This window comes from Anopheles stephensi, chromosome X (genome assembly GCF_013141755.1).
Source record: "Anopheles stephensi strain Indian chromosome X, UCI_ANSTEP_V1.0, whole genome shotgun sequence".
NCBI classification, from domain to species: domain Eukaryota; kingdom Metazoa; phylum Arthropoda; class Insecta; order Diptera; family Culicidae; genus Anopheles; species Anopheles stephensi.
The window spans coordinates 22,198,734-22,219,953 of NC_050201.1; the positions used below are offsets into that span (position 1 = coordinate 22,198,734).

Below are 21,220 nucleotides of genomic sequence, written 5' to 3' on the forward strand. Positions count from 1 at the left end.
GACAAAAATACGGCTTCCTTTTGAGATAAACCGAAGAATACATTCCCTAAATGAATTGCCGTTGTGGAAAGCTACCGAATATCGGACATTCTTGCACTACACAAGCGTTGTTTTATTGAAAGATTTCTGTTCGCAAGATGGAGCTTTCAATCATTTTTTGTTCTATTTTTGTGGACTGACAATTTTTTCGTCAGTGGAACATCAGCGACATTGGCCACTAACAAAAATAATGCTGGACGAATTCGTCAGACACTTTGCGAAATATTACATATTACAATATTACAGCAATGTGCATAATATCCAGCATATTGCAGAAGAAGTTTTTAAGTTAGGACCACTGGATTCGTTTTCTGCCTACGAATTCGAAAATAATTTGAGGTTCGTGAAACAATGCGTAAAATCGGGGACCAAGACCGTTGAACAGGTTGCTGGCCGATTGATTGAGCGCGGTCACATAATCAAAGCCTATAACGGTCGTGTGCAATCATATCCACAACTAAAAGCAAACGGTAGATTTTTTATTAGCGAAGATTTTTCCCTCCACACACAGTTTCAGAACAGGTGGTTTTTGACTAAAGAGAGGAATATTGTTAAGTTGATAGAGGTAAAAAAATCTAATGATAGTTCGTTTGTCATAATAGGTGATCTTTTAGAGTCTTGTGAGGAACTATTTCATGCAGTGTCCGACAACGACAATGTGTTAGCAGACATACAGCTTTCGTCAATCGATATTTACATATTTAAAGTTAAATGTAACGTTCCCACAAGTAGGGTTGAAGTGCCATATAGGTCGGTTAAATGTAAGCTTGTTCCTGTATTCATAACATCTCGATCTTTATTGCAACTTCCTGTTAGAGTATCTCCACAACCTGATTCGATAGCGTTATTCCCTTTGCTACACACTTTCCAGAACTGATACTGTTAATTGAATATATTATCTGTTTGTTCACGTCATCGTTTTGTTTTCATCATGATATTAGCGTTTCTTTTGTGATATAACTATGTGCTAAAACTAAATACCAAATAGCATAAGGTAAGCGCTAAGGAAATTTTGTAAGCCTACGTCTCACTGAATATATAAATAAAAAGAAAACTGAAGCTTCATTTTATTACTTTTTTGCGGTTATGCGGTTTGTGTATTACACTTTTTGTTATGCCCCTTGACACATTTGCGCTTTTCGAGTTTTTAAGTTTTAGTTTAATGAAACGCTCAGCATCATGCTTGGAGACAACACCTACTCTTTTTAGTACGGTTAGCATTTTCCTATAAGCAACAAATGCTACCTTTTCTGCTCCGTCTCGTGCTCGTCCTGTCCAACTACAATCGACTAAAAGTTTCCGGGCAAACAAAGTGTAGAACGCCTCATGCATCCTCTGCTTTTTGTCCGTTGCATCTATTTTACTTTCCAGCCAGGTCACCAAAGCATCTTCATTGGACTGGACGGACAAACAGGCCTCCAAACTGTCCAATTGATCCCTGCTGGACACGGTTTCAAAAAATTCAGGTCGTTGAATGCAAACTACTGGTTCGTGGTTTTCCTTGTTTTTGTCAGAAACCACCTCCACTAGCTCATTCAAAGTTACGGCTACGCCAGCAACTACCTTGGAAATCAGTGCCGTTTGCACAAGACGCGCCTCTGATGCATTTTTTAAGAGTCGCAACTCCTCCAATATCTTTGCATTATTGGCAGCATCCATTTCCTAAAACAAAAACAAATATTATGGAACAATCATTCATAAAGATAGACCTTGAAAATAGTAACTTACTGTTGTTCATATAGATATATTGCCTGGCGATTTATATTTATTTCTGGACACCTAATGTTACACCTTCGCACGTTGAAATGAAAACATACTTGATTTTACAAGACTGTGCATAGCACCAAGTTTTCTTATGTCATGTTATGTGCATAACCAATTAAAAAAAAAACAATAAATTATTTCTACTATAATTGTGCTACTATAAATTGCTACTATAAATCACTATAATTTGCAAGAAGCTGTGAAAATAAATTTCTAACGTGCACAACATTTACTAACATAGCTGTGCATGTTAACTGATTCCATTAAAATTTGATTTTTCAGTTGAAAATTCGTTGCAAATTAAATTCAGACTATTGAATCAACAACGATGACGTTTAGGTTTCTATCAACCCTGTCATACGTTGATCAACCTTGGTTAATTGTTTCATTGAGTTTGACAGCAGCGGACAGCACCGGAACTTCTGGCAGAATAAATTGGTGTAAAAAGATGTTTTTTGGTTGCAAAAATACCGTTAATGGTAAGTATTTCAATAATATTCTGCTTCTAGTATCTCCTTCAACAGGAAAGACAACTTTCAACATGGTTCCGAGCTGGAAAACTGGCTGCAAACAACGGCAGCAGTACCGCAGTATCGCAGTGAGGTGAGGAGCATTTTGTTCAAACGGATTCCCACAGATTTTCAACGTAATTTCGATCTTATTTCTAGCTTCCAGCCATCCCATCAACATGCCAACGTTATTCCTAGGAGCCTTAATTTGCTTCCCGGCTTCTCTCATTGCTCCCAGAACAGCACGGAACGGCTCCACGGCTCGGAACTGCCCCATGGCACGGAAGTTATATCGAAATTGAATTCCCGCCGAATCATAGTTAAATGTGTTATTTTGGGCCAATTATATTGTGTTGAATGTGTAAAGTGAATAAATAAGTTGTTTTAATCAAATATGATTCTTTAAATTCTTCAAAACATAAAATAATAGCAAAATTAATAACAGCAATGAAAGAAAGAGGGGAAAGGCACTCAAAGCACTCAAAATCACTCACGGTCACTCAAAAAGATGTTGCACGTTTGCTTAACGAGCATCTTCCTTTAAGCAATGGTTAAGCAAAGATGATACCCGCATGACAGAGAGTAACTCATTTTGATGCCTCTCGCTACCCCTGACCCACACTTTCGAGCGATCGCGCAACTTACTCGCACTCCGCAATCCCACTTCATGCCTGAACGCTTCCACCAGTAGTGTGTTTGCCGAATTTTCTTCCTGAGCATAAGCTACCCTCACACTCCACCTCGATACTACCTTCCCTCTCCATTCCGGAGCGCTCGTTCCGTTAAGGTGTTCGAAAAATTTCGCCTTGCGCTCGGCTCACACTCTCGCACTCTCACATAGTCCACCACTCTACGCTACTCCTGAATGCTCTCTCGTTCTATGTGTTGGAAATTCACACTTGTGGTAGAAGGTTTACCAGACAGATCACAGGTAGATTTCAACTTGGCTTGGCTTGGTGCGCATGAAAGCGGATTATAAAGCTTAAAATTTTATATTTTAAATACAAATATCATTCTTTTATAGTGTTTTTGGTGAAATAAACTTTACCGTGTGGCTATTGAACGAGTTTAAGTGTATTCGCATGCGCAAAAGTGTTTGATCGTACTAGTGCAGTGAACCAAATAGTCGGTAGGTACCCAACCTAATGAAATTGTATATAGTTTTTCACTAAAATGTTTCTATTTCTACTTGCTACAACCGTGATATAGAATCCATTTTTATTTGTGAAGTGTAAAAACAGCTATGGCTTCGAAAAAAATGCGGACTGATGGAAGCTTGTCCAAAAAACGCCGTCAGTACATGGAACAGTTAGAACGTGAATGGCAAGCGGAGCAGCAAGCCAACCTTCCGGGGCCAAGCGTTGTATCCAGTGTACAAAGGCCGGAGCTGGATGCTAACACTACTGGTAAGCACGTGTAAATACTACATTAAATATGATAAAAATGACAATTGCACGCTGCAACAGGTCAAAGAGTTTCGGGCAATCACACCGAGAAGATCACTTTTAATTCTTCGGGAGGTGTAGCAGGTGATGAAAGAGGCGTTCAATATAGTTCCGTGGATCAGGAATCCGATACGGATTTCGACGTGCACGAGGACAACGATTGTCAGGACGATGTAGAAGATATATACATGGAGAGCGACACCACCTATAGTTTCTTCGATAACATAGCGCTGGCAGAAGGGCTTCGTTATATTGCCGTCACGAAGAATTTATCGCGGTCAACCGTCAACATGATACTGGCCCTACTTCGAAGAAAACTAAATGTGTTGCTGCCAACGGATTCGCGCACCTTGCTGAAAACGCCTTCCCAAGTCGGTTTGGAAATTCAACCAATCTCGGGAGGGCAATATTGGTATAGGGGAATCGAAACAGCGTTATACACATAGGTTCACTTTGTAATAAGATTTAAGTTCTTTTTTATTAATATTTTCTTTTTCTCAGGGACAATATCCCACCTGTTAATCAATTATCCTTTCAGATTTCCGTCGACGGATTACCGCTTCATAATAGTTCGGCAAGGCAACTATGGCCGATTCTTATGAAGGTTGAGGAACTGCCAGAAGCCCCGGTAATGTTAGTTGGGACATATTGCGGATACACCAAGCCGGACAACATCGAGCAGTATTTGCGGCCACTCGTGACGGAAATAAATGAACTGCATGAGAGAGGTTTGATGTTCGGCGATAAAATGGTGCATACTAAACTATGTATGTTTATCACGGATTCACCTGCTCGCTGTTTTGTCAACGGTAAGTATTCAAATATGTGTTTAGCATGCGCAACTTATAATAATTTTGCCAGACAATATGGTAATATCGGCGATTATATTTCATTCTAGCTACCATTATCTTCGTTGGAAAACATAGCTGCCTGAAATGTTCCTGCGTTGGAGTGCACGAAGCGAACAAGGTAATTTTTGTTGATGTGGATGCTGAGTTGCGTACAGATGAAGGGTTCAGGAACAGGGAAGATAGAGAGCATCATAAAAGTTGGCGATCACCGTTAGAAGATATTAGCTGCTTTGATTTGTTTCAATTGTAGCAGAACGTTTACATTTATTAGATATCGGGGTAACAAAAAAGATAGCAAGAGGTTTAGTAGAGCACAATTTTTTAGATTTTGGAAGATGGACAGCCCAACAACACGAAAACGTGTCTGATTTTCTAATGTCAACACAGCTTCCGGTAGAAATCAATAGAAGATTACGGCACGTTAAGTTTATTAAGTATTGGAAGGCAACAGAATTCCGCACGTTTCTCCATTACGTTTGTGTGGGAAAGATTTTGTGTGGGAAAAAGCTTTTAATCATTTCCTGCTCTATTTCTCTGCAATAACCATTTCACAATTTTTTTTGTTGCAATAACCAGAACAAAACGCCACCATCTTTGGACGCTTGCTAAAAAGATGTTGTATAAATTTGTAAATGATTTTGCCAATTTTTATGGTCGTAGACACATTTATGATGACGTTGATAGGTTTGGTCCCTTAAATAAAATTTCAGCTTATGTTTTTGAAAACCATTTGCAATTTATTAAACGTTGCATTAGATCTGGCAATAGATGTTTAGAGCAGGTTAAACGAGAGGTAGAGAGTTTGAAAATATTAAGAGGGCTTATCATATAATAACACCAACCTATCCTAAGTTGTTGGCCAACGGCTCCGGCTTGCAAGTAAGAGATGATTTTTGTCTTACGGCCAATTTTAAAAACCAATGGTTCCTTAGTCATGTAAACTGTATTGTACAGTTTTTAGAAGCTAAGGAATCAGCTTCATCATCATCATCATCATCATCCTTTACAATAGTTGGTTTGCAATATGAATGCTGCGAAGAAATGTATAAAGTTTCGATAGAGGGGGACACTATCTCTCCTGTCGAATTATCGTCCACTGCTTTATATATTTATAAAGTAAGAAATAACACTCCTCGCCGCAGAGTGGAGCTGCCCCATCAAACGATTAAATGCAAATTAGTTGCTATACGCTTACCATCCCAATCGCTTGCCCGCCGGCCTGTTCAACCAACAATTCCTTCAACTACTACGGTATTTTTCCCCTTGATAGTTTGATTGTTCCCCTGAATAGTTTGCTTGATTTAATAACTAACACGTAAATTAAGTAAGATTTAATTTACTAATCACATTAACCTCTCTTAGTTAATTGCAAACTTAAATCACATGATGATAACAGTGATTAGCTCGGAAAAAAAAATAACGGTAATGCACAGATTTGAGACAATAGCATGTTAATTGTGGGCTCTTCATGTTTTTCTAATCATTCCCACGTTACTTCATAGATTATGTTTCCGTTCAATAGTCAAATCTGTGCATGGGAAAGAGGTGGGACATTTTTGTCATCATTTGATTTATCTTTTAGAATATTGATTTTAGAAATCTTTAAAACCTTTCACTGTTGTTCGTTTGAATTCGCATTACAATCGTACATGTAAAATGGTTGACCTCATCATTCATTTCAAATTAAAAAAATATATATACATTCAACAATGTTATCAGGCGCTACAACCGCTTTGCGGTCTTGGCCTGCTGCAACAATCCTCGATACCGCTCACGGTTCAGCGCCGTCGTCTGCCAATCCGTTATCCCGGCCGTTCTGGCGGACGCATCAACGCCATCACTCCATCTCAATTTGGGCCTACCACGCCTCTTCTGTCCGTGTGGATGGCCTAAAAGGACTTTACGGGCTGGGTCGTCCGGTGTCATTCTCATGACGTGACCAGCCCACCGGAGCCTGGCGAGTCTAATGCGCTGTACGATAGTGAGATCATCATACAGCTCGTAGAGCTCGTCGTTGTAGCGGCTCCTCCATTGTCCTTCCACACATACGGGGCCAAAGATCCTTCTGAGCATCTTCCTCTCGAACGCGGCTAAGAGGGCTTCGTCAGTTTTGGACAGAGTCCATGTCTCAGAGGCGTATGTGAGTACTGGGACTATAAACGTTCTGTACAGTCCCAGCTTCGTCCGTCGCGACAGGTATTTAGAGTGGAGAAGTTTCCTCAGGCTGTAGTATGACCGGTTGGCAGCCAGCACCCGTGCGCGTAACTCAACATCAATGTTGTTGTCGGTGCTGACTTTTGACCCCAGATAGGTGAAGTTTTGGACGACTTCGAAGGTGCGGTCACCTATCTGTACATCACCCCTGCGTAAATCAGTGTTTGTTAGCAGGGCCGCTGGTGGTGCCACCATCATTTTGGTTTTCGCCTCGTTAATCTCCAACCCGAGGTTCTGTGCCGCACGCTCGATCCTTTGATAAGCTTCTGCTACATAGGAGAGCCTCAAACTAATGATGTCTATGTCATCAGCGTATGCCAGGATCTGGATTGACTTATAGAAGATGGTCCCCGAAGTTTCCACCTCTTAGTCACGGATGGCTCTCTCTAGCGCCAGGTTGAAGAGGAGACAGGCGAGCCCATCTCCCTGGCGCAGGCCCTTGGTGGTAGCAAAGGGCCCTGAGAGTTTTCCATCCACCTTCACCTGGCATGTGATGTTGGCCATTGTCATTCGTACAAGCCTGGTAAGCTTGGCCGGGATTCCAAAAGAGCTCATTGCGTCGTACAGTTTTACCCTGGCTATGCTGTCATAGGCGGCTTTGAAATCAATGAAGAGATGGTAGGAGTGGAGCTGTTGCTCCGCCATCTTCTCCAAGATTTGCCGCATCGTGAAGATCTGGTCAGTGGTTGATTTTCCGTTTCGGACAATACTACATTCCGTACATTCAACAATACTAAAAACATATTACACCCTAATATAAGAGTAATGGTGAAAGATTTTGGTTGGTATTAAATTGTATTACAAACACAAACAATATTTCATATCAACTCACGATTCAGTTTTAATTTAACTAAAATTCATAAAATTCAATTATAATTCATTAACAACTTAACATTAATTCGTTTTTAAAATTCATACAAGTACTTTGTAAATTCATTGTTGCTATTGTTACAACTAACATTAGATGTTTTCTAACTTAGTATTTTCTTTGTTGGCTTTTGAACGATTACGTGTTATTGATTTTATTTTTTGTTTCATTGCAACGCGGCTTGCCGCATTTTTTAATTTCATTTTTATGAAATCAGAAACAATTTTAGCATCGATTACCTTTGGACCAACAGAAGCAACTTCCTGAAACAGCCGTAAAATGTTGGTCTTATCATAAAACGGAATTTTTGGATTAGGCCGGCCATCCCCACTTCAACTGCATTTTGTCAAAAACATTTGACAAAACAATGCGTACAATAACTCGTGTAACCTCTGCTTGTAGAAGGTAACTAAAATTGCACTACACATTCGCGTTTTTACCTCGTCATAAAACTCCGCACATGAAAACTTTTCATTGAACGCTTCATATCTTCTTCCGACGTTATTTTTTCCATTACAGATCCAGTATCGATGTTTGATGACGACGGCGCCAGTACTACCCAGTTATCAATAAGATGATCTAGTTGGCATTTCATTGTGACCACTGCACTCATCGTTTTGGATACGTTCTTCATATTTTCATCCAACTTTAGCTGCATGTGGTTTAATGTCATCAAAATTCGGTCCAACTTTTCTTCGACAGACGTTGATCGATTAGCGGCTGGTTGTTCGCTACCCTGGTTTGCCATCGCTTCTGATTGTGCTACGGTTGAAATACTCGCTAATTATCATTTATTGTTCACACACGTTCGTTTTTCATAACTATTATACCTTTTCTAATTTCAGTACAAATTTCACTGCTAGTTAAACGCAATCAATATTTTGTTTTGATCGACCAGCTGCTGTAAACATTCTGAATAAAACGTTCGATTGCATCGTAAATTGCTCCTTGCAACTAGGTTTCTAAGAATTGTTCTTTTATATCCATAACAGCTGTGCTTGGAGCGGGGAGCATCCAATACAGCAAAAGGAAAGAAAAAGAGAGCATGAGAACGAGTGCCGAGTACGCTCGCCGCTCACGCCCGGTCACTCAAGAAGGCTGAAACTCAAATGACTTTCAGCCCGAGTTCCCGCATGACAGAGAGTAACTCATTTTGATGCCTCTCGCTACCCCTGACCCACACTTTCGAGCGATCGCGCAACTTACTCGCACTCCGCAATCCCACTTCATGCCTGAACGCTTCCACCAGTAGTGTGTTTGCCGAATTTTCTTCCTGAGCATAAGCTACCCTCACACTCCACCTCGACACTACCTTCCCTCTCCATTCCGGAACGCTCGTTCCGTTAAGGTGTTCGAAAAATTTCGCCTTGCGCTCGGCTCACACTCTCGCACTCTCACATGGTCCACCACTCTACGCTACTCCTGAATGCTCTCTCGTTCTATGTGTTGGAAATTCACACTTGTGGTAGAAGGTTTACCAGACAGATCACAGGTAGATAAACAGTTTTCAACTTGGCTTGGCTTGGTGCGCATGAAAGTGGATTCTAAAGCTTAAAATTTTATATTTTAAATACAAATATCATTCTTTTATAGTGTTTTTGGTGAAATAAACTTTACCGTGTGGCTATTGAACGAGTTTAAGTGTATTCGCATGCGCGAAAGTGTTTGATCGTACTAGTGCAGTGAACCAAATAGTCGGTAGGTACCCAACCTAATGAAAGTGTGTATAGTTTTTCACGTTCGTTTTTCATAACTTTTATACCTTTTCTAATAATTTCAGTACAAATTTCACTGTTAGTTAAACGCAATCAATATTTTGTTTTGATCGACCAGCTGCTGTAAACATTCTGAATAAAACGTTCGATTGCATCGTAAATTGCTCCTTGCAACTAGGTTTCTAAGAATTGCTCTTTTATATCCATAACAGCTGTGCTTGGAGCGGGGAGCATCCAATACAGCGAAAGGAAAGAAAAAGAGAGCATGAGAATATGGTGAGAACAAGTGCCGAGTACGCTCGCCGCTCACGCCCGGTCACTCAAGAAGGCTGAAACTCGAATGACTTTCAGCCCGAGTTTCAGCTTGCATGTTGCGCGACATCCTGTCAAGCGGGTTTCAGCTTGCATGTTGCGCGACATCCTGCCAAGCGCCCGCATGACAGAGAGTAACTCATTTTGATGCCTCTCGCTACCCCTGACCCACACTTTCGAGCGATCGCGCAACTTACTCGCACTCCGCAATCCCACTTCATGCCTGAACGCTTCCACCAGTAGTGTGTTTGCCGAATTTTCTTCCTGAGCATAAGCTACCCTCACACTCCACCTCGACACTACCTTCCCTCTCCATTCCGGAACGCTCGTTCCGTTAAGGTGTTCGAAAAATTTCGCCTTGCGCTCGGCTCACAACTCTCGCACTCTCACATGGTCCACCACTCTACGCTACTCCTGAATGCTCTCTCGTTCTATGTGTTGGAAATTCACACTTGTGGTAGAAGGTTTACCAGACAGATCACAGGTAGATAAACAGTTTTCAACTTGGCTTGGCTTGGTGCGCATGAAAGTGGATTCTAAAGCTTAAAATTTTATATTTTAAATACAAATATCATTCTTTTATAGTGTTTTTGGTGAAATAAACTTTACCGTGTGGCTATTGAACGAGTTTAAGTGTATTCGCATGCGCGAAAGTGTTTGATCGTACTAGTGCAGTGAACCAAATAGTCGGTAGGTACCCAACCTAATGAAAGTGTGTATAGTTTTTCACGTTCGTTTTTCATAACTTTTATACCTTTTCTAATAATTTCAGTACAAATTTCACTGTTAGTTAAACGCAATCAATATTTTGTTTTGATCGACCAGCTGCTGTAAACATTCTGAATAAAACGTTCGATTGCATCGTAAATTGCTCCTTGCAACTAGGTTTCTAAGAATTGCTCTTTTATATCCATAACAGCTGTGCTTGGAGCGGGGAGCATCCAATACAGCGAAAGGAAAGAAAAAGAGAGCATGAGAATATGGTGAGAACAAGTGCCGAGTACGCTCGCCGCTCACGCCCGGTCACTCAAGAAGGCTGAAACTCGAATGACTTTCAGCCCGAGTTTCAGCTTGCATGTTGCGCGACATCCTGTCAAGCGCCCGCATGACAGAGAGTAACTCATTTTGATGCCTCTCGCTACCCCTGACCCACACTTTCGAGCGATCGCGCAACTTACTCGCACTCCGCAATCCCACTTCATGCCTGAACGCTTCCACCAGTAGTGTGTTTGCCGAATATTCTTCCTGAGCATAAGCTACCCTCACACTCCACCTCGATACTACCTTCCCTCTCTATTCCGGAACGCTCGTTCCGTTGAGGTGTTCGAAAAATTTCGCCTTGCGCTCGGCTCACACTCTCGCACTCTCACATAGTCCACCACTCTACGCTACTCCTGAATGCTCTCTCGTTCTATGTGTTGGAAATTCACACTTGTGGTAGAAGGTTTACCAGACAGATCACAGGTAGATAAACAGTTTTCAACTTGGCTTGGCTTGGTGCGCATCCCGCATGACAGAGAGTAACTCATTTTGATGCCTCTCGCTACCCCTGACCCACACTTTCGAGCGATCGCGCAACTTACTCGCACTCCGCAATCCCACTTCATGCCTGAACGCTTCCACCAGTAGTGTGTTTGCCGAATATTCTTTCTGAGCATAAGCTACCCTCACACTCCACCTCGATACTACCTTGCCTTTCCATTCCGGAACGCTCGTTCCGTTGAGGTGTTAGAAAAATTTCGCCTTGCGCTCGGCTCACACTCTCGCACTCTCACATAGTCCACCACTCTACGCTACTCCTGAATGCTCTCTCGTTCTATGTGTTGGAAATTCACACTTGTGGTAGAAGGTTTACCAGACAGATCACAGGTAGATAAACAGTTTTCAACTTGGCTTGGCTTGGTGCGCATGAAAGTGGATTATAAAGCTTAAAATTTTATATTTTAAATACAAATATCATTCTTTTATAGTGTTTTTGGTGAAATAAACTTTAGCGTGTGGCTATTGAACGGGTTTAAGTGTATTCGCATGCGCGAAAGTGTTTGATCGTACTAGTGCAGTGAACCAAATAGTCGGTAGGTACCCAACCTAATGAAATTGTGTATAGTTTTTCACGTTCGTTTTTCATAACTTTTATACCTTTTCTAATTTCAGTACAAATTTCACTGCTAGTTAAACGCAATCAATATTTTGTTTTGATCGACCAGCTGCTGTAAACATTCTGAATAAAACGTTCGATTGCATCGTAAATTGCTCCTTGCAACTAGGTTTCTAAGAATTGTTCTTTTATATCCATAACAGCTGTGCTTGGAGCGGGGAGCATCCAATACAGCAAAAGGAAAGAAAAAGAGAGCATGAGAACGAGTGCCGAGTACGCTCGCCGCTCACGCCCGGTCACTCAAGAAGGCTGAAACTCAAATGACTTTCAGCCCGAGTTTCAGCTTGCATGTTGCGCGACATCCTGTCAAGCGGGCGGGCGGGCGGGAGCGCAAATACTCGTAGCGCACTACCCGCCCGCCGAAGGTTTTCCTGTATCAGATAGGCTCCACTTAGCAGATGAGGGTGTAACCCAAAAAGTTTTAGTTGGGCTTACAACCAATTTGTTTGAGCGTTTTGTTCACGTTTATCCTAGACAGAAGGAAGCAGTATCTACATACATGACAAAAATACGGCTTCCTTTTGAGATAAACCGAAGAATACATTCCCTAAATGAATTGCCGTTGTGGAAAGCTACCGAATATCGGACATTCTTGCACTACACAAGCGTTGTTTTATTGAAAGATTTCTGTTCGCAAGATGGAGCTTTCAATCATTTTTTGTTCTATTTTTGTGGACTGACAATTTTTTCGTCAGTGGAACATCAGCGACATTGGCCACTAACAAAAATAATGCTGGACGAATTCGTCAGACACTTTGCGAAATATTACATATTACAATATTACAGCAATGTGCATAATATCCAGCATATTGCAGAAGAAGTTTTTAAGTTAGGACCACTGGATTCGTTTTCTGCCTACGAATTCGAAAATAATTTGAGGTTCGTGAAACAATGCGTAAAATCGGGGACCAAGACCGTTGAACAGGTTGCTGGCCGATTGATTGAGCGCGGTCACATAATCAAAGCCTATAACGGTCGTGTGCAATCATATCCACAACTAAAAGCAAACGGTAGATTTTTTATTAGCGAAGATTTTTCCCTCCACACACAGTTTCAGAACAGGTGGTTTTTGACTAAAGAGAGGAATATTGTTAAGTTGATAGAGGTAAAAAAATCTAATGATAGTTCGTTTGTCATAATAGGTGATCTTTTAGAGTCTTGTGAGGAACTATTTCATGCAGTGTCCGACAACGACAATGTGTTAGCAGACATACAGCTTTCGTCAATCGATATTTACATATTTAAAGTTAAATGTAACGTTCCCACAAGTAGGGTTGAAGTGCCATATAGGTCGGTTAAATGTAAGCTTGTTCCTGTATTCATAACATCTCGATCTTTATTGCAACTTCCTGTTAGAGTATCTCCACAACCTGATTCGATAGCGTTATTCCCTTTGCTACACACTTTCCAGAACTGATACTGTTAATTGAATATATTATCTGTTTGTTCACGTCATCGTTTTGTTTTCATCATGATATTAGCGTTTCTTTTGTGATATAACTATGTGCTAAAACTAAATACCAAATAGCATAAGGTAAGCGCTAAGGAAATTTTGTAAGCCTACGTCTCACTGAATATATAAATAAAAAGAAAACTGAAGCTTCATTTTATTACTTTTTTGCGGTTATGCGGTTTGTGTATTACACTTTTTGTTATGCCCCTTGACACATTTGCGCTTTTCGAGTTTTTAAGTTTTAGTTTAATGAAACGCTCAGCATCATGCTTGGAGACAACACCTACTCTTTTTAGTACGGTTAGCATTTTCCTATAAGCAACAAATGCTACCTTTTCTGCTCCGTCTCGTGCTCGTCCTGTCCAACTACAATCGACTAAAAGTTTCCGGGCAAACAAAGTGTAGAACGCCTCATGCATCCTCTGCTTTTTGTCCGTTGCATCTATTTTACTTTCCAGCCAGGTCACCAAAGCATCTTCATTGGACTGGACGGACAAACAGGCCTCCAAACTGTCCAATTGATCCCTGCTGGACACGGTTTCAAAAAATTCAGGTCGTTGAATGCAAACTACTGGTTCGTGGTTTTCCTTGTTTTTGTCAGAAACCACCTCCACTAGCTCATTCAAAGTTACGGCTACGCCAGCAACTACCTTGGAAATCAGTGCCGTTTGCACAAGACGCGCCTCTGATGCATTTTTTAAGAGTCGCAACTCCTCCAATATCTTTGCATTATTGGCAGCATCCATTTCCTAAAACAAAAACAAATATTATGGAACAATCATTCATAAAGATAGACCTTGAAAATAGTAACTTACTGTTGTTCATATAGATATATTGCCTGGCGATTTATATTTATTTCTGGACACCTAATGTTACACCTTCGCACGTTGAAATGAAAACATACTTGATTTTACAAGACTGTGCATAGCACCAAGTTTTCTTATGTCATGTTATGTGCATAACCAATTAAAAAAAAAACAATAAATTATTTCTACTATAATTGTGCTACTATAAATTGCTACTATAAATCACTATAATTTGCAAGAAGCTGTGAAAATAAATTTCTAACGTGCACAACATTTACTAACATAGCTGTGCATGTTAACTGATTCCATTAAAATTTGATTTTTCAGTTGAAAATTCGTTGCAAATTAAATTCAGACTATTGAATCAACAACGATGACGTTTAGGTTTCTATCAACCCTGTCATACGTTGATCAACCTTGGTTAATTGTTTCATTGAGTTTGACAGCAGCGGACAGCACCGGAACTTCTGGCAGAATAAATTGGTGTAAAAAGATGTTTTTTGGTTGCAAAAATACCGTTAATGGTAAGTATTTCAATAATATTCTGCTTCTAGTATCTCCTTCAACAGGAAAGACAACTTTCAACATGGTTCCGAGCTGGAAAACTGGCTGCAAACAACGGCAGCAGTACCGCAGTATCGCAGTGAGGTGAGGAGCATTTTGTTCAAACGGATTCCCACAGATTTTCAACGTAATTTCGATCTTATTTCTAGCTTCCAGCCATCCCATCAACATGCCAACGTTATTCCTAGGAGCCTTAATTTGCTTCCCGGCTTCTCTCATTGCTCCCAGAACAGCACGGAACGGCTCCACGGCTCGGAACTGCCCCATGGCACGGAAGTTATATCGAAATTGAATTCCCGCCGAATCATAGTTAAATGTGTTATTTTGGGCCAATTATATTGTGTTGAATGTGTAAAGTGAATAAATAAGTTGTTTTAATCAAATATGATTCTTTAAATTCTTCAAAACATAAAATAATAGCAAAATTAATAACAGCAATGAAAGAAAGAGGGGAAAGGCACTCAAAGCACTCAAAATCACTCACGGTCACTCAAAAAGATGTTGCACGTTTGCTTAACGAGCATCTTCCTTTAAGCAATGGTTAAGCAAAGATGATACCCGCATGACAGAGAGTAACTCATTTTGATGCCTCTCGCTACCCCTGACCCACACTTTCGAGCGATCGCGCAACTTACTCGCACTCCGCAATCCCACTTCATGCCTGAACGCTTCCACCAGTAGTGTGTTTGCCGAATTTTCTTCCTGAGCATAAGCTACCCTCACACTCCACCTCGATACTACCTTCCCTCTCCATTCCGGAGCGCTCGTTCCGTTAAGGTGTTCGAAAAATTTCGCCTTGCGCTCGGCTCACACTCTCGCACTCTCACATAGTCCACCACTCTACGCTACTCCTGAATGCTCTCTCGTTCTATGTGTTGGAAATTCACACTTGTGGTAGAAGGTTTACCAGACAGATCACAGGTAGATTTCAACTTGGCTTGGCTTGGTGCGCATGAAAGCGGATTATAAAGCTTAAAATTTTATATTTTAAATACAAATATCATTCTTTTATAGTGTTTTTGGTGAAATAAACTTTACCGTGTGGCTATTGAACGAGTTTAAGTGTATTCGCATGCGCAAAAGTGTTTGATCGTACTAGTGCAGTGAACCAAATAGTCGGTAGGTACCCAACCTAATGAAATTGTATATAGTTTTTCACTAAAATGTTTCTATTTCTACTTGCTACAACCGTGATATAGAATCCATTTTTATTTGTGAAGTGTAAAAACAGCTATGGCTTCGAAAAAAATGCGGACTGATGGAAGCTTGTCCAAAAAACGCCGTCAGTACATGGAACAGTTAGAACGTGAATGGCAAGCGGAGCAGCAAGCCAATCTTCCGGGGCCAAGCGTTGTATCCAGTGTACAAAGGCCGGAGCTGGATGCTAACACTACTGGTAAGCACGTGTAAATACTACATTAAATATGATAAAAATGACAATTGCACGCTGCAACAGGTCAAAGAGTTTCGGGCAATCACACCGAGAAGATCACTTTTAATTCTTCGGGAGGTGTAGCAGGTGATGAAAGAGGCGTTCAATATAGTTCCGTGGATCAGGAATCCGATACGGATTTCGACGTGCACGAGGACAACGATTGTCAGGACGATGTAGAAGATATATACATGGAGAGCGACACCACCTATAGTTTCTTCGATAACATAGCGCTGGCAGAAGGGCTTCGTTATATTGCCGTCACGAAGAATTTATCGCGGTCAACCGTCAACATGATACTGGCCCTACTTCGAAGAAAACTAAATGTGTTGCTGCCAACGGATTCGCGCACCTTGCTGAAAACGCCTTCCCAAGTCGGTTTGGAAATTCAACCAATCTCGGGAGGGCAATATTGGTATAGGGGAATCGAAACAGCGTTATACACATAGGTTCACTTTGTAATAAGATTTAAGTTCTTTTTTATTAATATTTTCTTTTTCTCAGGGACAATATCCCACCTGTTAATCAATTATCCTTTCAGATTTCCGTCGACGGATTACCGCTTCATAATAGTTCGGCAAGGCAACTATGGCCGATTCTTATGAAGGTTGAGGAACTGCCAGAAGCCCCGGTAATGTTAGTTGGGACATATTGCGGATACACCAAGCCGGACAACATCGAGCAGTATTTGCGGCCACTCGTGACGGAAATAAATGAACTGCATGAGAGAGGTTTGATGTTCGGCGATAAAATGGTGCATACTAAACTATGTATGTTTATCACGGATTCACCTGCTCGCTGTTTTGTCAACGGTAAGTATTCAAATATGTGTTTAGCATGCGCAACTTATAATAATTTTGCCAGACAATATGGTAATATCGGCGATTATATTTCATTCTAGCTACCATTATCTTCGTTGGAAAACATAGCTGCCTGAAATGTTCCTGCGTTGGAGTGCACGAAGCGAACAAGGTAATTTTTGTTGATGTGGATGCTGAGTTGCGTACAGATGAAGGGTTCAGGAACAGGGAAGATAGAGAGCATCATAAAAGTTGGCGATCACCGTTAGAAGATATTAGCTGCTTTGATTTGTTTCAATTGTAGCAGAACGTTTACATTTATTAGATATCGGGGTAACAAAAAAGATAGCAAGAGGTTTAGTAGAGCACAATTTTTTAGATTTTGGAAGATGGACAGCCCAACAACACGAAAACGTGTCTGATTTTCTAATTTCAACACAGCTTCCGGTAGAAATCAATAGAAGATTACGGCACGTTAAGTTTATGAGGTATTGGAAGGCAACAGAATTCCGCACGTTTCTCCATTACGTTAGCATAATTGTGTTTAAAGATTTTATGTGGGAAGAGGCTTTTAATCATTTCCTGCTCTATTTCTCTGCAATAACCATTTTCTCCAGTACAAAACACCATCATCTTTAGGCGCTTGCTAAAAAGATGTTGTATAAATTTGTAAAAGATTTTGCCAATTTTTATGGTCGTAGTAACTTAACCAGTAATGTCCACAACCTTATACACATTTATGATGACGTTGATAGGTTTGGTCCCTTAAATAAAATTTCAGCTTATGTTTTTGAAAACCATTTGCAATTTATTAAACGTTGCATTAGATCTGGCAATAGATGTTTAGAGCAGGTTAAACGAGAGGTAGAGAGTTTGAAAATATTAAGAGGGCTTATCATATAATAACACCAACCTATCCTAAGTTGTTGGCCAACGGCTCCGGCTTGCAAGTAAGAGATGATTTTTGTCTTACGGCCAATTTTAAAAACCAATGGTTCCTTAGTCATGTAAACTGTATTGTACAGTTTTTAGAAGCTAAGGAATCAGCTTCATCATCATCATCATCATCATCCTTTACAATAGTTGGTTTGCAATATGAATGCTGCGAAGAAATGTATAAAGTTTCGATAGAGGGGGACACTATCTCTCCTGTCGAATTATCGTCCACTGCTTTATATATTTATAAAGTAAGAAATAACACTCCTCGCCGCAGAGTGGAGCTGCCCCATCAAACGATTAAATGCAAATTAGTTGCTATACGCTTACCATCCCAATCGCTTGCCCGCCGGCCTGTTCAACCAACAATTCCTTCAACTACTACGGTATTTTTCCCCTTGATAGTTTGATTGTTCCCCTGAATAGTTTGCTTGATTTAATAACTAACACGTAAATTAAGTAAGATTTAATTTACTAATCACATTAACCTCTCTTAGTTAATTGCAAACTTAAATCACATGATGATAACAGTGATTAGCTCGGAAAAAAAATAACGGTAATGCACAGATTTGAGACAATAGCATGTTAATTGTGGGCTCTTCATGTTTTTCTAATCATTCCCACGTTACTTCATAGATTATGTTTCCGTTCAATAGTCAAATCTGTGCATGGGAAAGAGGTGGGACATTTTTGTCATCATTTGATTTATCTTTTAGAATATTGATTTTAGAAATCTTTAAAACCTTTCACTGTTGTTCGTTTGAATTCGCATTACAATCGTACATGTAAAATGGTTGACCTCATCATTCATTTCAAATTAAAAAAATATATATACATTCAACAATGTTATCAGGCGCTACAACCGCTTTGCGGTCTTGGCCTGCTGCAACAATCCTCGATACCGCTCACGGTTCAGCGCCGTCGTCTGCCAATCCGTTATCCCGGCCGTTCTGGCGGACGCATCAACGCCATCACTCCATCTCAATTTGGGCCTACCACGCCTCTTCTGTCCGTGTGGATGGCCTAAAAGGACTTTACGGGCTGGGTCGTCCGCTGTCATTCTCATGACGTGACCAGCCCACCGGAGCCTGGCGACGTAATGCGCTGTACGATAGTGAGATCATCGTACAGCTCGTAGAGCTCATCGTTGTAGCGGCTCCTCCATTGTCCTTCCACACATACGGGGCCAAAAATCCTTCTGAACATCTTCCTCTCGAACGCGGCTAAGAGGGCTTCGTCAGTTTTGGACAGAGTCCATGTCTCAGAGGCGTATGTGAGTACTGGGACTATAAATGTTCCGTACAGTCCCAGCTTCGTCCGTCGCGACAGGTATTTAGAGTGGAGAAGTTTCCTCAGGCTGTAGTATGACCGGTTGGCAGCCAGCACCCGTGCGCGTAACTCAACATCAATGTTGTTGTCGGTGCTGACTTTTGACCCCAGATAGGTGAAGTTTTGGACGACTTCGAAGGTGCGGTCACCTATCTGTACATCACCCCTGCGTAAATCAGTGTTTGTTAGCAGGGCCGCTGGTGGTGCCACCATCATTTTGGTTTTCGCCTCGTTAATCTCCAACCCGAGGTTCTGTGCCGCACGCTCGATCCTTTGATAAGCTTCTGCTACATAGGAGAGCCTCAAACTAATGATGTCTATGTCATCAGCGTATGCCAGGATCTGGATTGACTTATAGAAGATGGTCCCCGAAGTTTCCACCTCTTAGTCACGGATGGCTCTCTCTAGCGCCAGGTTGAAGAGGAGACAGGCGAGCCCATCTCCCTGGCGCAGGCCCTTGGTGGTAGCAAAGGGCCCTGAGAGTTTTCCATCCACCTTCACCTGGCATGTGATGTTGGCCATTGTCATTCGTACAAGCCTGGTAAGCTTGGCCGGGATTCCAAAAGAGCTCATTGCGTCGTACAGTTTTACCCTGGCTATGCTGTCATAGGCGGCTTTGAAATCAATGAAGAGATGGTAGGAGTGGAGCTGTTGCTCCGCCATCTTCTCCAAGATTTGCCGCATCGTGAAGATCTGGTCAGTGGTTGATTTTCCGTTTCGGACAATACTACATTCCGTACATTCAACAATACTAAAAACATATTACACCCTAATATAAGAGTAATGGTGAAAGATTTTGGTTGGTATTAAATTTTATTACAAACACAAACAATATTTCATATCAACTCACGATTCAGTTTTAATTTAAATAAAATTCATAAAATTCAATTATAATTCATTAACAACTTAACATTAATTCGTTTTTAAAATTCATACAAGTACTTTGTAAATTCATTGTTGCTATTGTTACAACTAACATTAGATGTTTTCTAACTTAGTATTTTCTTTGTTGACTTTTGAACGATTACGTGTTATTGATTTTATTTTTTGTTTCATTGCAACGCGGCTTGCCGCATTTTTTAATTTCATTTTTATGAAATCAGAAACAATTTTAGCATCGATTACCTTTGGACCAACAGAAGCAACTTCCTGAAACAGCCGTAAAATGTTGGTCTTATCATAAAACGGAATTTTTGGATTAGGCCGGCCATCCCCACTTCAACTGCATTTTGTCAAAAACATTTGACAAAACAATGCGTACAATAACTCGTGTAACCTCTGCTTGTAGAAGGTAACTAAAATTGCACTACACATTCGCGTTTTTACCTCGTCATAAAACTCCGCACATGAAAACTTTTCATTGAACGCTTCATATCTTCTTCCGACGTTATTTTTTCCATTACAGATCCAGTATCGATGTTTGATGACGACGGCGCCAGTACTACCCAGTTATCAATAAGATGATCTAGTTGGCATTTCATTGTGACCACTGCACTCATCGTTTTGGATACGTTCTTCATATTTTCATCCAACTTTAGCTGCATGTGGTTTAATGTCATCAAAATTCGGTCCAACTTTTCTTCGACAGACGTTGATCGATTAGCGGCTGGTTGTTCGCTACCCTGGTTTGCCATCGCTTCTGATTGTGCTACGGTTGAAATACTCGCTAATTATCATTTATTGTTCACACACGTTCGTTTTTCATAACTATTATACCTTTTCTAATTTCAGTACAAATTTCACTGCTAGTTAAACGCAATCAATATTTTGTTTTGATCGACCAGCTGCTGTAAACATTCTGAATAAAACGTTCGATTGCATCGTAAATTGCTCCTTGCAACTAGGTTTCTAAGAATTGTTCTTTTATATCCATAACAGCTGTGCTTGGAGCGGGGAGCATCCAATACAGCAAAAGGAAAGAAAAAGAGAGCATGAGAACGAGTGCCGAGTACGCTCGCCGCTCACGCCCGGTCACTCAAGAAGGCTGAAACTCAAATGACTTTCAGCCCGAGTTTCAGCTTGCAT

At 40.8% G+C, this 21,220-nt stretch overlaps 2 protein-coding genes and 2 long non-coding RNA genes across 8 annotated transcripts; all 4 read left to right on the forward strand.

Annotated features, from left to right (window-relative positions):
• Positions 1 to 297: 297 nt before the first annotated feature.
• LOC118515044 lies at positions 298 to 2,705 on the forward strand. 2 transcript variants are annotated; one of them, XR_004906950.1, is made up of 3 exons: positions 298 to 2,243; positions 2,328 to 2,406; positions 2,472 to 2,705. It is a non-coding gene; the product is annotated as an uncharacterized LOC118515044 (long non-coding RNA). The 2 variants fall into 2 exon arrangements; XR_004906949.1 differs by lacking the exon at positions 298 to 2,243 and having other exon boundaries at positions 2,250 to 2,406.
• Positions 2,706 to 3,570: 865 nt separating this feature from the next.
• On the forward strand, positions 3,571 to 5,139 carry LOC118508487. Its single transcript, XM_036048347.1, has 4 exons — positions 3,571 to 3,718; positions 3,779 to 4,128; positions 4,296 to 4,566; positions 4,656 to 5,139. The coding sequence occupies exons 1-4, from the start codon at positions 3,571 to 3,573 to the stop codon at positions 4,856 to 4,858; spliced, it is 972 nt and encodes a 323-aa protein (XP_035904240.1). The 3' UTR covers positions 4,859 to 5,139.
• Positions 5,140 to 12,673: 7,534 nt separating this feature from the next.
• Positions 12,674 to 15,081, forward strand: LOC118515060. 2 transcript variants are annotated; one of them, XR_004906952.1, is made up of 3 exons: positions 12,674 to 14,619; positions 14,704 to 14,782; positions 14,848 to 15,081. It is a non-coding gene; the product is annotated as an uncharacterized LOC118515060 (long non-coding RNA). The 2 variants fall into 2 exon arrangements; XR_004906951.1 differs by lacking the exon at positions 12,674 to 14,619 and having other exon boundaries at positions 14,626 to 14,782.
• Positions 15,082 to 15,909: 828 nt separating this feature from the next.
• On the forward strand, positions 15,910 to 20,968 carry LOC118514824. 3 transcript variants are annotated; one of them, XR_004906814.1, is made up of 6 exons: positions 15,910 to 16,094; positions 16,155 to 16,504; positions 16,672 to 16,942; positions 17,032 to 17,102; positions 20,299 to 20,486; positions 20,601 to 20,966. XR_004906814.1 is itself a non-coding variant. In XM_036061797.1 (5 exons), the coding sequence occupies exons 1-5, from the start codon at positions 15,932 to 15,934 to the stop codon at positions 20,308 to 20,310; spliced, it is 867 nt and encodes a 288-aa protein (XP_035917690.1). In that variant the 5' UTR covers positions 15,910 to 15,931; the 3' UTR covers positions 20,311 to 20,968. The 3 variants fall into 3 exon arrangements, 2 of the variants coding, with proteins under 2 accessions (XP_035917690.1, XP_035917688.1); XM_036061797.1 differs by having other exon boundaries at positions 20,299 to 20,968; XM_036061795.1 differs by lacking the exons at positions 20,299 to 20,486; positions 20,601 to 20,966 and having other exon boundaries at positions 17,032 to 17,403.
• Positions 20,969 to 21,220: the final 252 nt, after the last annotated feature.